Source organism: Corapipo altera, unplaced genomic scaffold (assembly GCF_003945725.1).
Source record: "Corapipo altera isolate COAL_440 unplaced genomic scaffold, ASM394572v1 52b, whole genome shotgun sequence".
Taxonomy (NCBI): Eukaryota; Metazoa; Chordata; class Aves; order Passeriformes; family Pipridae; genus Corapipo; species Corapipo altera.
This window is the reverse complement of record NW_020884922.1, coordinates 2,728,320-2,743,544: the sequence shown is the minus strand read 5'-3', so window position 1 is coordinate 2,743,544 and position 15,225 is coordinate 2,728,320. Positions and strand designations below refer to the sequence as shown.

Genomic DNA, 15,225 nt, shown 5'->3' with positions numbered 1-15,225 from the left:
GTGGCTTGAGTAATCATCAGATTGTTAAAAGAAAGAGGAGATAGTGTCATCACCAAAAGTAACCCCATTCTTGTCCGTGGGAAACTTTTCAGAGGGCACAACAAAGCATCTGATTTGGGGTCCATGGCCGAGCTTAGAAAGGTGACTGTATTGCTGGGCCAGCTTGGGGGCAGTTATGTGGTTTTCCCACACCTTATCTGCAGCATGAAGGTTATAACTGTGAAGGCAAAGAGGTTTTAGGGAAAAATAGCAAAGACATTATCTTAAACCAAAATTAAAATGTTGCTTTATTTTGTTTGTACTGAAGTCTTTCATGTCAACAAAACTTCTCAAATACAATTCATATTGTGACTCATTTGGTTGAAGTTATCTTTGAAATCAAACAGATTTAATTTACTGATAATATTCAAAATTAGGCATTTATCATGGAGCAAATATCCTATTTAAATTGTCATTTTAAAACCTTTGTAAAATGGAAGTAGCTTACTGCACTGCAATTTGGGAATTACAAGTTCCTTTCAGATGTAGGAGCTGTAGGCTGTGCCATATGTCACTGGGAGGATGTTTTCTCATACATTCACAGGAAAATCTTGGATTTGAATGACGAATTCCATGAACTTGGCAATAGAGCATGAAGAATAAAATAGAAGTGGCTAGCCTCAGTCTCCCCTAGACAACTAGAAGCTAGAAACTTGCCATATGTCAGTGACTGCCATGGGCAATGCCCAACATTAGAATATCACCCTGTTTTGCAGCATTACATACTGCCCCAAGTCATTAATGCAAAGCAGATGGCTTTGTTGTTGATTAGAGCTGGTTAGAATCTGAAGTTCCCATACCAAAGGAAATTTTGACATTTATATTTATTTTCACTGCAAATTGGAACAAAACATCAAAATTTCCCAGTGGGATGGAAGTTAAAAAGGACCTGGAAACACCAAGTTACTTCACTTCATTGGAAATTAATTGTTTTCTCAGTAATATCAAACTACTGTAATTCTAAAATTAGTATCTAATATAAATGCCAAAACAAAATTATTAAAGTTACACTGAAACCTTTTTGCCTTGTTAAAAGGAAAATATTAAGTTGAAACAATAAAGTCTGACATTTCCCCAGAATTTGTTTTCTTCAGTGTGACAAAACATTGTGATTTCAGCTAAGCTGCATTACCTGATGGAAATGGGTTCTGCTGAAAAAATGTTCACATAGTGCTATTGGTCCAGAGCGAGTAATTCACAGGATCATCTTGCAAGTTCAAGGACATAAAAATTCTCAGAAATAAGACATGCACAAAGAGAAAATTAATGCAATATCTTCAGTTTAGAAACTTCCTTGAGGACTGCTTTAAAAATTCCTGCAACTCCCACAAAATTTCTTTAGTCATCCAGATCCCTCATATTAAGTCTCTTGTGTCCAGTGCTTAAGTGCTGGACAAATCATCCCTGGTGTGGACCTTCATATTTATGAACTTGTAAACTATGACATTATCTTTGTGCATCTTGTTTCCATCTCCTTAGCAAAATTCTGGTCCTGGCTGCCAGAACCTTCCACTCCCACTCTCCTGTTGCCTACTTTCCTGGAGAAAGTTCCACTAACTCTCTTCAATATGGAACAAAAACTTGCAGTTACTCTCCAGGTAGGAACCTCCACAATCATTTCTTTCCCTATGACAAGAACATCTTTAAAAATATCCAGTTTGCCAGCTAATGGCTCCATTTTTTCCAGTATCGTGCTTTCATTTTTTTTTCTGTCAATACCAAGTCTCTGCTGTGGGATAGGAGACCATCTGTTAATTTTTTTAAGGGTAGACTAAGCACGAATGTCACTCTTTGGGAGTCACATGCTACTTATTTACGAAGATAAAAAAATCAAGATCATGAATTCACATCAGCTTCTCGTCTTACTTTGTGCAACAGTAGCTTTCTGCTTTAGTTTCCACTACCCTCCACCAAGGTATTGCATATATGGTTACATAAAAGGACCAAACAAGATGTAGGACAGATTAGAAACCTGATGAAGTTGCTGCTAGATGAGTTTGATGACTAGTGTGCTCAGGTGCATTGGGGAAGATTATGTTACTACTGGTGAGTGCCCTACACAAAGGAGAGAAGCCCTACAGAAGAAAGGAGAATAAACAATTTGACATAGCTGGAGATTTGAATATCAGGATAAAGACAAACAGCAGTGACGCAGGTGTGTAGGAAGGCTGGCTTTTCTAAAGCACTCAGGCCCTCATTAGATACCAAAATCAGTGGTGCTATTTTCTGGCAGGTCTGAGTTTACTGGATACATCTGCTAATTGAGAAGTCACCTATTACACAGGTGCCCAAATGGAAGGTGTGTTTCGTTTGAGAAGCCCGAGTTTAACTGTAGGCATTGGGCACTTGGAAAAATGTGACCTTGAGTATTTTATGAAATGTGATCCAGAAAGGAATTGTTAACCAAAGAGACTTTAGGCTCACACGTTGCTTAACAGGAGACACAGTAACTGCAGAAAATGTCCATCGTGTGGATCTTGATATATGGTCTTTATTTGAAAGGATGTTAATAGGTCACGTAGAGAGGATATTCTGAGTTGGAAGGGACCCATAAGGATCATCGAGTCCAGCTTTTAAGTGAATGGCCTGTACAGGGATCAAGCCCATAACCTTGGCATTATTAGCACCATGCTCTAACCAACTGAGCTAATCTCAGGGTAAAGTCATCTCCACCTGGAACAGGTGAGAGATTTTGCCAGCTCCCCTGCTGTCAGATTAACACCCGTGTTTATAAATACTGCAAGTGTCCTGTGCTTAGTGAAACAGTTGAATGCAGTAAAATCTGGAAAAGCAGCCTCCTGGGGGTGGATGTCCTAATGTGCTGTTAGCGAAGTGCCTCTTGCCCTTTGCCATACAAAATTAGGCAAAGGCAAACATACTTTTAAAAAATACTATTTCCATAGAGTTTTAAGAAATGAAATACGTAAATATATATCTAATTCCCAAACGAATCATCTAAAGTCTGCCAAGACAAAGAGTTCATTATTTTAAAGACCTTAGATGGTTCTACTCAGGATTAATGAACAAAATGTTGGGTTTTTTCTTACACAGCATATTGTAAACTGTTGCTTCTCAACTTCACAAATGAATGACTATGAACCAAAAAAGTGTGTGAATATTGGCATGGTTTTTATTCTGTGAGTTCTAAAAGAATTGGGAAGAAATTAAATTAAATAGTAAGACCTTTTGTGAGTGTGAGAAGAAGGCTTAAGCATATCTATATAAATTGTCCCTCTTTTGTCTAGTTTCTAATTTTTATTTCCCTGTTTCTCATTAAGGAGGAAAAAATTACTTTCAAGCTGTTCTGGATGGGTGAAGTCTTTGCTGGCCCTGGGGAATGGCTGTCCAACACTTACTGCACCGTTTTTCACACTGCTCATAGGGTGGTGGCATCACTTCCCAAAGCACTCCAGACAAAGCCCACGACACTGAGAAAGGTTGGATTACCAGATTCCCCCCCGTGTGCTCAGGGGAGCACACATTTACACCCACTTACACCTTGGAGGGTCACTGCAGGATTTGGGAACACTGATTGCTTTGCATGTAACTCCAATCAGTCCCTTTTCCGGGTGTCTTCACTGCCTGCCTACCCTGGCCTGAGGTTACACCTTAACTGAGCTCGAGTGAACTCCATCTCCTCTATGCTAGGGGACAGCCAGGCTGTTGGCACAGCAGCAGCGAGTACCTGATTGCCAGTAGGTTAAGGACAGACCTGATTGCCCCATGCAATCAAAATCTGATGAGTGGAGGTGGAGCGAACAGACTCCGTCACATGAGCAAATACAGACACTCCTCTTTGACGGATAGATGTGCACCAAAGTTCATTCAGGAGCAGCTTCACAAACAGTCTCTGAGCCCTAAATGTAGGGCTTTAAGATGGAAAGAGTTACTAACCATGAATGTGAGAGGAGTCACTGCACAATGTGCCACACTCTACAAATGCATGTAACATGCTCTTTTCCCCAGTTTCCAATACTAGAAATACTCATGCCTAGTCATTCTTTTCCTAGCACACACTCAGCCTTACAGGAAACAGAGACCTTTTCTGGAAGCCCCAATGATGCTGAAGGTGATGCAGAAGTGAGGGGGTGTGAAGGCATCAACCCTTTCACTGCACGAGGCTGAAACTCTGCTTATTGGTTTCAAAACAGTTCCAGCTGAGACTGTGGGCTTTGCTGAGAGTAACGTGATAAGCACTAGGCTGTTATCTAGTTAAGTCACTGATGCTGAAGACCACGGTAGTAGTGTGGTAGCATTTATTGATGGGGCATTGCCTTTCTGCTGCTTCCCCCTCCTTCACCCTTGCATCAGCCCTCATTGCTAAACTGCACAAAGGAATTACGATGAAGAGGAATAGGAGACAATGTGGAACAGCTGTAGCATTTCTCTGCCAGAGCAAATGTAGGGGGAGAAGAGCCTGGGCTTTTGATGTTCAATATCCATAAGCGCCTCCAAGTTTAAAACACATGAACTCCACGCAGCTGCTCCTGCTTCTCCTACTTGCACTGCCCACCTCAACCAAAACACAGAGCTGTAAAGGTTTTGCTTTTAATTCTGGTCTTGAATTTCTCCAGAGGTAGCAGGAAAGCACAGAATAAATACTGTTAAAGGAGCGATTAGGGCTACCTTTGGTGGAGAAAAGATCCCCAGTAAGGGGGCTGGAGGAGCAGGAAGGTGTCACTAAACAAAACGGGAATAGCAGTGAAAACATCAGAATCCTGGAATCAGACTAAGATCCTAATACAAAATGAGTGAAATTTATTGTGATGAACAGGTTATGAAGTACCAATGGGCAACCAGATGGCACATGTGTCCCCTGTTCCTTCTGTTGATAAATAAAGCATAAATGATCCCATCCACACCTTTTCCTTGGTTTTTTTCATCTTAATTTCTGCATTAGTCTTCATTCCTGTTCTTTGATGTCAGCTACAGTTTTAGCCAGAAGTATTTGGGTACTTGTTATACTGCACTGCAAATCTGTTTACTGCTGCTCCTTCTGAATATTAATAAGAGAATGTCAGATTTTTTTAATGAATCTGGCTCATGAATTTCATCCCGTGTTTGCTGTTTGCCAATATAAACAGATAAATGGAGGGTGGCAAGGCTCAAAATTTTATTCTGCATATATTTATTTTTTTGCTAAGTCCCTCTGTGATTTTTAATAAGTTTGGTTTTCTTTCAAAAATGTGTTCCAAGATGCTGTTAAAAAAAAATTAAGCAAAAGCCTTTCTTGGCAAGCATCTCCACACTGGTTACTCAGATGAACGTGTGAAAACAAACCAGAAATGGCCAGAAGGAAACAAAGTGGCTGCTTCCAAGAGCTTGTGGGGTAGTTTTCTGTGGAATGGAGAATAAAAAAAAAAAATCTCTTGATTGGGTAGGACTTAGACAGGAAGCTAAAACTGGAGAAGTTATTCTTCCCAGCGCTGCTGCTGTAATCAAAAAGCACTATGCTGTGGCCAAAAGCACTATGTTCCACTATTGGGATCCTGCACTGGCACTGGAATTTCCAAAGGGACAGTGCAAAGCAGTGTTGGAGGTGGCTCTGAAGTTGTGAGCACCAGAAGGGCCAAACAAGAACAATGCAAAAGAAGAGCGCTCTGCCAGCCTGCTCTTCAGGAGCTCAGGGAATGGTCACAGAGTTTCCTGGTGCTGGAGCACATTAGAGATCACCAAACACGTCCCTGCCTTGATCACCTGAGTCTTGCTGAAGAGCTCAATGATGACAGACAGTGCTTTGCCCACATTTACTGTTGGGTTTGCGTTCAGGACCAGACCATGGCAACATCATTGTTCCAGCCACAGGGAAAGAGCATATGCAGATGGAAAGAGAATGTATCATTTGAGATAGCTGTTGCTTTGAACTATCTTATTACATAGCTTGTACAGCAGTTAACAGTATTACAGCCCAAAGGAATAACTGACCTTATGAAAGAAATTTGGCTTTTATGCCAGAATGTGTTCACCGAGGCCTTGACTTTTGTAAATGCACATAACTTCTCCTATTTTGTAAGGGCAGGGACATAGATGAACAAGAGATGCATTTGGAAGTGTGCGTACACTGGATCATAGATAACAACAGAATTTGAATACACTGCCACATGCTATAATTGGTGAACTGATATTTGGTATCTGAAGCTCTACCAAGCAATGATAGCAGCTGGCAGAGGAGAAGGAAGAACGTAGTTCTGATGCTGTGAAGTGTTGATAACAGAGCAAAATTTTGGCCTGGAATCCCTGGGGACACATCCCCAGGGAAAGTCCTGTGCTCTGAGACGCACTGCAGTCTCCTCTGACATCTTCCCACTTATTGCAGGGTAAGGGTCAACCCAAGGTTTGCTCAACCAGGACATAGCAGCACCCCTTCTTTGAGCTTGTGACGGAGTGGAGTTGCACAGTGACAGGCAGAGAAAGAACTGGTAGGAGTGACAGAAAGTGGTGACAGGACAATTTAACTTGGCAGGAGCCCTGTATGCTGTGCTGGGAAGCTGGTAGACAGTGACAGGAGATGACTGCTGCTGGGTAGGACATGAAAGAAGGTGAGATCCCTGCTGCATGCAGATGTGTAGGCAGCTTGAGAAGTAGATGATGTGTCTGAGTCCACTTGTCAGACATCCAGGTTTTCAGTAACAATCAACCATTACTCTGGAGGAAAAAACACAGCGGTGATGGTGATGGAGAGTCGCACTTGTACCGTAGTCAAGTCATTAGACATTGCCACGAGGGACTGACTCATGCTGGAGTGCTGTTCTCTCACCACTGCCAGGTAGCAGAGCTGGGTCAGATTGATGCTGTTGTCCTGCTTGGCCTTTAGTTCATTCCAGCAATCATCAGGAACTTGTACAGCTGCTTGGCAAAGATTGAAATCCCACGATTGCTAATCTCAGGGAAATGCTCAAATTATATGTTAGAAATATTAGAGACAGCATTGCACCCATAAGCAGATTATTTCTTGGAAACAGGTCAAATTGTGTGTGTTAGAAACCACAAAAGAGTAGTTTCTGAAGACAAAGTCACAAAAAGGAAGTTTCATTGCTTATTTCTGAAAAGTTTTCTGCTTTCACTTTTACAGAGTTGGTATCTGTACCCAAGTCTGTGGTGTGATTCACCTTACTATTCCCACTGGAAATAGATCAGGCAGGACTTGTCTTCAAGCTGATTATTACACCTTTCAGGTGCTTTGTACCCTCTTAGCTATGAAGTACCCAATAGCCTAAATTTTCCAATTTTAGAGTAAGGCTTCTCTGAACAAAAGCCCTTTTCTCATTATACTTTTTCTCAGCAGTGGACTTCCCCTCAGATTTAAGCCTAAATGAAAATTAAGATGTCTTCTTGTCTTTAGCAGACTGAGCTCGATTAAGAAAAAGAATACATAGTGTTTTCTTTATATTATGGTTGTCAAGTTTCAAGGGCAAAAGCACTGTTAGAAATGTGTTCCCAGAAGTTGCTTATTATAGCAAACCTTCAACAAAAAAAAAAATTATTTCTTTTAAGGAAATATGTTTAGATTCTTGCATTGCGTTCATGCAGCAATTCAAGAGCTGTGTGCTTGTGGCTGCTGCAGCTTCCACAGCTCCTGTGAGGATGTTGCTTAAGCAGACAATACGTTTGTCTTACCCTGGGGTTTCAGATTGAGGTAACAACTCTGTGAGCAGTAGCAAGCTGCTGACAAAGAGACACATGATGGAAGAGGTGTTCATTGCCTTTCTGTCCAGTCAGTCCTTCCAGTTTGAGGAGAAGGCTCTAACAGCATCACTGTCCTGCCTGCACAAAACATACTCCCCTGCAGGGAAAGCCAGTCGGTGCAGTGTCACTGGCTACTTATGCTGAATTGTCACAGGCCTGTTGTCTGTCCAACAGCTCTGTCTTCAGTCTCATCTTAAAAACACCTCATCTAGACCTAAATAAAAAAAGCTCTAAATATTTCCTTTAAGGAGCGTTGCCTATGACATTACCTACGATAATCAGTGAACAGGGATTCTTTCCATAGCAACTGCATAGCAGTTATGCTTTAGTTACTGATCTTATGTAGTTATTGGCTAAAGTGGTATCAACTCTTCAAGCCATAAACATGTTACATTCTTTTTACTAAATAATATTGCCTTAAGAATTAGGACCTTAATATTTTAATATATTGTTATATCTAGGAAGTCATTCATATTATATCTAACACTGTTGTATCAGATGAAGAAATTGTAGAAATGGAGTTAAACATAATTATTAAATGCTTAATTTGCCATTTTTTTATACCTACAACATCCATTTCTCAGTACTGTCAATATTTTACTTTGCCGTTGTCATTGCTGTTCACTATTTACTTGTTGTATTTTTAACACCTAGTCCTACATTATAAATTTGATAGATCTACACAGGTGGAAAAGTGGGAAAAAATGCCTAAAATCAGGTTCAATTTTATTTCATTCTGTGCATTTATTGCTGTTATTGTTAGCTGACATTCTCTTAGCTCACTGCATTCTGCCCATAATCTAATCTATCCTGAAGAGTCAGGCAGCAGTCTATGAAGCGATTATAAAGATCTTCAAGTGTCTTCAAGGATTTTCTGTACTTGGACTGCAAAAGAATTTAGATCTGTTGTTGATAGAATGGACATGATAAATTCCATTTTGACAGTTCCTAGAATACCACCTATTAATAAGGAACAAGGGCAAAGAACACAATATAAATTCATCACAAGTGGACTCATAAATAATGCTCCTGGTTTTGTCTGCGTCACCTGGCATCACAGTGGCTGTGGATTTCAATCCTGGATGGCAAGTCACGTGTTGTTAGCTGTCCTTTTCTGCCTGGAGAACACACATTTTTCTGGTTGTGATGTTCTGCAAGGCAGTGCCGCCTTCTCTTCTGTATTTTTTATTATTTGGTAAAAATATACTGCACCTACAACCTTGTGTGGCTATAAAGGCATTATTTTTTGGACTGAAATATTTTTTTGCTACCTCTTGAAGAACACTGCCTGCACCTTACCTCACTATTTTATTTTTGAGAAGACTCTGGACTGGAAATGTGCAGGTCGAGTTTTCCATTTTCAAATGTTTGAATCATTAAAAAGCAGGAGGGAATTATATGGTTAATGCCAGCTCACTCCTACCACTGCTGACTTACACCTTTGTCAGGAGTCTTCCCTCCCTGCTCTAGTGGTCTGGAAATTGTACTGCCCTTGAGGCTGCAGAAGAGCTGCTGACTGGGGCTGTGGGCAGCTGCCAGCTACTCTGGGGATTATACTGGGGGTTTTTGTGTTAAACTGATGTCACTCTAAACTAAGCCCTAGCCACCTCACTTGTCCACTTGCTTTTCCATCCCACTGGCAGAGTGTGATAGTATTTTGTTTTGCCTGACATGAAGCCCTCTGGCTGCCTTAATGTAATCTGTTCGCTCAGCTAATTCCCAGGTTGTTTATTGTGGGCCCCGTCCAACACCCGCAGAAGGCCACGCAAACTTCAGCTGCCTCAGCAGCTGTTGGAGTGGGCCTATAAAACAGGGACTTATATGCTATTTTCAGGACATTAAGAGCTTGGATTACTTAAAAACTGTACAGTGGTGTGTTTTGATCAGGATAAAAGGAGGAAAGGCAGTAGAAAAAATTACCTTTGAGGTGGTATCTTCTACTTTTCAAGTGTTTTGGAGCCACTTTGGAGGAAAAGATATTGTTTGAATCAAGGAAGTCACCCAGGTTATCTCCTGACCTGAAATGGTGAGGAGATGAAGAAGCTCCCATCAGGCAGGACTCTTCACCCTTTCCAACCTCCTCTCTGTAAACAGGGGAGCCCATCCTCCATGCAGTGTGTAGGCAATGAGTTTAGACAGGACATCTAGTTCCCAGACTAGATATCTAGTTACCAGACAGCCATCAGTGGAACCTGTGGAGGCACAGGTAGATCTAGGATGGATCCCATATTTTTCCCCTTGAGAAATAAAGCTTTTTGGTCATTCTGGTCCAAGAACACAGGAAATACAGCCCTCTAGCTGCTTTGGAGAGTTCAAATTCCTTCAGGAGAAGGGGAGCTTCTCATCACAGAAAAAAATTAGCCTCAATTTCATCTGCCCAGTGCCAAATAGTAGATTAGGTTCAAATGCTGGTACATTTCTCAGTAGCTGCCTGTGACATGTATCGATACTTTATTCTTCTTCGATTTTTAAAAGTGATACCTTTGTTTAGAAAGGACATATTATTGAATGATCATCAGCCTCTCCAGTCATTGCTCATAAATACATTTCTGGCCCAGAGACTTCATTCTGACAACAGTGTGAAAGTCCTGTTTAAATTATTTTACAATTCTGCTTAAGTTATCCGTATATCAGATCTCAGTTGTGACTGTCACTTGCATGACAAATTCTCAAGCAGGTTTCTGTCAATAGAGAATGGCTTCCCACAAATCAGGTATAATGGTAAGCTTCCAGTAAAACTGATGTTGCCATTTGAAGTCAACATACTCCAGCTCCAAAACTTAAAACGCAAAGACATTAGTCATTAGTAAATCTGCTGTACAATGTGATATGTAGCAACTTACCTTAAATGAAATATAATTAAGATGATTTGACAGAGCCTGTATCCAATAAATACTTCTCAATGGTTGATTTAAGGGAAACGAATTTACAATTTTGTTGTCTGGGTACTTTTTCTTCTTCCTTTTTTTTTTTTTTTTTAGAGTCTTTTTCAAACAGCTATGACCACCTGGTTTACTATTACGTAGTAATACATCCAATTTTTGGTTACAAGGAAAATTTAAAAACACAAAAATACTTTGAGGTAGGGGAATCCACCACTGATAAAATCTCTTCAGATTTTATCTTCATTTTGAAGTAAAGTGGGAATTGGTCCATACCAAATAACAGAAGCAATTTCTGGGTTGCTCTGTTTGATTTTGACTACAAAGATATATCTAGAAGGGCTTTGGAGCTCCTGGTTTCAGCATACACTGCAGTTGCACTTTGATCCCATTTTGAAGCAAGACCAAGGGAATATAGCCCTTTGTACCTGCCTGGTTTCCACCAGAGGTACAAAAATGTATCTCATTATTCCAGGTCCTCGACACAGTTGGGTGATTGGGATGGAGGGTGTGCTGCAACACCCAGCTACTGGTCAGCTGTACCTTGCAACATCCATTGCTTACCTCATGCTTTCAACGTCAAAGTAGGATGGCAAAAAATCAGTGTAATCACAGTTCTCCAGACTGTCAAGACTGTGTAATCAACATGTAGATTAGGCTTGGTGATTTTTCAGAGTATATATATATATAGTGGTAGACATTGTCCAAAGTGTCAATTGATTCCCAAGAGTGAACTGTCATCAGAAAACTCAGAAACATCAGAAAACTGTTTTTCTACAGCCTCCAAGCTAGTCAGTATTAATAATAATTCATATGCATTTGTTTTTGCTCTGCAGGTAATATTTTAACTCCAATATGGGAAAGCAAAACAGCAAGCTACGTCCTGAAGTCATGCAAGATTTGCTAGAAAGTACAGACTTTACAGAACATGAGATCCAGGAGTGGTACAAAGGCTTTTTGAGAGACTGTCCAAGTGGTCATTTATCTATGGAGGAGTTTAAAAAAATATATGGAAACTTTTTCCCTTATGGGGACGCTTCTAAGTTTGCGGAGCATGTATTCCGCACTTTTGACGCCAATGGAGACGGAACAATAGATTTCAGAGAATTCATCATAGCCTTGAGTGTAACTTCGAGAGGTAAACTGGAGCAGAAGCTGAAGTGGGCATTCAGTATGTACGACCTCGATGGGAATGGCTACATCAGTAAGTCAGAGATGCTGGAAATCGTGCAGGTATGTGCTGCTCAGAGGCACCCCTTTACCTCCCTCCTTCCCAGCAAATTGGGAAGCAATGTTGCAATGAGACACAGAATTAAAAAATAGCAGCATTGCTTTATGATCTTGTATAGCTGCTTGGATATAAAATGCTATTTCATTTGGCAAAGATTGTGTCACAATTCGAATTACAGCATTTGATATCCACTGCAAGTTTTTCCTGAGCAACAAGCTGCATAGGCATTTCTGTTGGGCTGGAGCACAGCAACTAACCTGCTGATAAATGTAATTCTCTCCTCTGGGAAATCACCATCAATTAATTATGATTAATTACAGTTGAACAAAGTAGGTATATTAGAACAACCAGGCAACGTACTTTTAAGGAAGGCAGACTTCCTCCACAATAAGAAACAAATGTCCTTTGATTTGTTACTGATGTTTACTTCATGTTATTATGAAGAACCAGCTCCCATATTTTAAAGGTGTCTATCTGCCTAATTCCAGTGAGGTCTGTGTATTCAGAATCATACTAGCTGTCTTCCTATTAAGTTGCCAGTATAGATAAATCTTATCTGGGTAGGTGATGAATCCACACGCAGCCCCTTTGGTTGTGTTTTCTTGTGGTGTTAGTAGGAGTCCGATCTCACTTTGGCTTTCTCTAACATGTTTTTGCCCTTGAGGCACATCACTCTACTGAAACATTTTAAACATTTTTGATATTGTTGTGTATTTACACAGCTTGAATCTGTATAATGCAGCACTGTTAAAAAAAAAAAAAAAAAGGCTGTTATCAAAATCCTTTCCGTGGAAATTTTGATGTGCTAACAATGTGCTGTATTATTCAGACTTATATTTGTACTGGAAATCAAGGGAAAGGAATGCACACAAATTTCTGGCTGTGATGCCAAGCTGCATGTAGGGAGTCAGCCTGGTGGTACTCCTGTCTATCAGGGCTCTTCTCACGTTCTCCAAAGAGTGGCCAATAGCAGCACTTGTGCTGCTTCAGCAAGACCAGATACAAAGCTCAGCTGCAAACCTGGGGGTGCTGTGTTGTCTTTCACTTAGTCTGTTTGATGCTCCTGTGTCTGTGCTGAGGAGCAGAACTGAGACCCCCCTGTCTCTGTGCCATGACAAACCCCATGGAATATTTGCATTAGAAGATTCTCTGTTCCTTACAAATCTTCCTCTCCCCCAGGCAGGATAAACAGCCTGTCAATTATTGTTTTTCTAGCTGTATTTCTCCTCATGAGAAAGCAAAAAGAATCCCAAAAAGAACTAACATAGCACATAGCAAACACAAAGCGCCAAACCCAAGTGACCGCCTGCTCCTCAGGAGGAGGAGACACCCTGGGTGCTGCAGGACCCCTCCTGCTGTCAAGGAGCCCGGGAAGGCACTGAGCTGAGAGGCAGCACAAACCCCCCAGGCCACTGGATTTATGAACAGGGACAACAAGGCCACAAATTTGTTTGTGTCAAATTTAATGAAGACATCAGTGGCCGGATTTTCTGTAGTGAGCCAAACAAGAACAGGCAAAGCCGGCAGCTTTTTCCAGTTATCCCAGATCTGCTTGCCAGTATGTTTAGAGGCTGAAATACTCTGCCTTCTCTTCATATTCATATCGGTACCAAATCGTAACGGTGTCCTTTACAGCCATCAAACAAAATTGCAGCCTAGGGGTCAGCGTAGGGCAACATTCTATTGATGTGTGTATCCAACCCCAAGCAGCACTTTGGCTGCACACAGCCCTCAGCTTGGCACTCCAGACCTTCCACTGCACTTCTTGGGAGGTTTGGCTCTCTCCTCCTTTCAGATTGAACCTGAAACTCAACCACATGATGCTTTGTCTCATATAATGTCACCTCATTTTGAGGGATCACACAAAAAGCAGTTATGGAAGTGAATAGCCTAATAAGCCTGAGCAACAGTTACCATGGAATACCATGGAATATCAGCAGTTTTCCAGTCAGGAAAGCTGCCCTTTCTGTGATGGAGCTTCCTATGAGGCAGTATGCTTGTAGATCTGACCCTGTTCTCTTCTTTCAAGTTTTTTTGGATGCATTGATCTCCCTGTATTGCACTGGTCACTCACAGCTCCTCCCAGTGGGGTGGGATTTGTTGTATAGTCTCTGGAGCGGTGTTCAGCTGATATCTGAAACTGAAGTAGATTAGCATATTTTCTTGCTTTGTTGAGAGGTTCCTTTGATGTAGAGTGATTAGATACAAAAAGCCAACAAACAACTATCACTTTCATTTATGAAAGATGATTATTTTTTAATATGGAATGACAGGATTGTGTATCACATGTCTTCCTGGGGGCCTTCAGCTGTCACAATCTGATAGTGAAAACCAGAACTCTGTTGTAACTCTGATATATGTCTCAAAGGAACCTATTACAAATCCCTTATCTGGCATAAATTTGCATATCGATAGAGCAGGATTATGTTTTCATTGGATTTTTGCATAAGACATTACACCAAAATGAATGTTAAAAAAAACACTATCAGTCTAAAAGTCTTAGTTTCACAGAAAAATACTGTCCCTGTTACTGTGGGATTACTGTATCTTAAATAATATAGGGGCAAGGCACACTTTTCTTCTTTTTCAGTCTGCTTTTTTTGTGCTTTGAAAGCCCTCTCTCAGTGATTTTCACTGTTATGCTGAAGGTTCTTTGCATTTCCCTTCCATTGGTCTGGCCTAATCTAATGCAATGCAGGCATTGCACTCTTGCTCAGTGTTGCAATAAGGAGCTTGAGGTAACAGTGGTAGCAGCAGCAGCACTGAAACAGCAGAACTGCTGTTTAAGATGCCCCACAGGAGCCCTGGTGACTGTTCAGCTGTCAAGGAGATGAACGTGAATGGTCCATAACAGCTCTTTGAAGCCTGTTTTCTTTGCAAAGTGATGTGCTGCATAGCAAAGCACCTGCATTCCTTTAAACTCCATTTACCATAGTGCTGTTAACCATGTAGGCATAGCCCAGTGCTGACTCACCACACCTGCCCAGGAACATCCCTCCAAAAAGCCCTGCCTAGAGACCCATGAGAAGCCAACTGCACAGTTTGGAGGTTTATATAACTTGAAGGACTTTAGTGGTGGGTTGATGGTAGTAGAGCCTAGAGAAAGAAGGTCCATGATACACTTACCAGGCACAGCACATCTGCAAAGTACTGTGGGAAGATGCTTCATAGCCTGCCCTCTTGACAGACCTTGCCACAGTTCCTCTTAAATTCATGTCTCAGGCTTTTCATGTCTCCCGTATGTTTACCTATAATCTAAATAACCCAGTCTACTCAAAAATAGCTGCAAACCAGCTAGAAGATTTGTGTTTGTTCCCCTTGCTGAAACAGGACATATTTGGCTACAGTCTCTTAAAATAAGAGTTCAAATAAGAGATGGAAACCTTT

General features: G+C 41.0%; 1 protein-coding gene across 2 annotated transcripts in view; it reads left to right on the top strand.

Annotated features, from left to right (window-relative positions):
* The window catches only part of NCALD (neurocalcin delta), a 58,606-nt gene that overhangs the window by 29,523 nt on the left and 13,858 nt on the right, over positions 1-15,225 (top strand). For both annotated transcript variants that reach the window (XR_003529964.1, XM_027657004.1), the window contains exon 2: positions 11,444-11,840. Coding sequence is in view for 1 of the 2 variants with exons in the window: in XM_027657004.1 (XP_027512805.1) it covers positions 11,463-11,840 (378 nt within the window). In the remaining variant the exon portion in view is untranslated. The remainder of the gene's footprint in view (positions 1-11,443; positions 11,841-15,225) is intronic.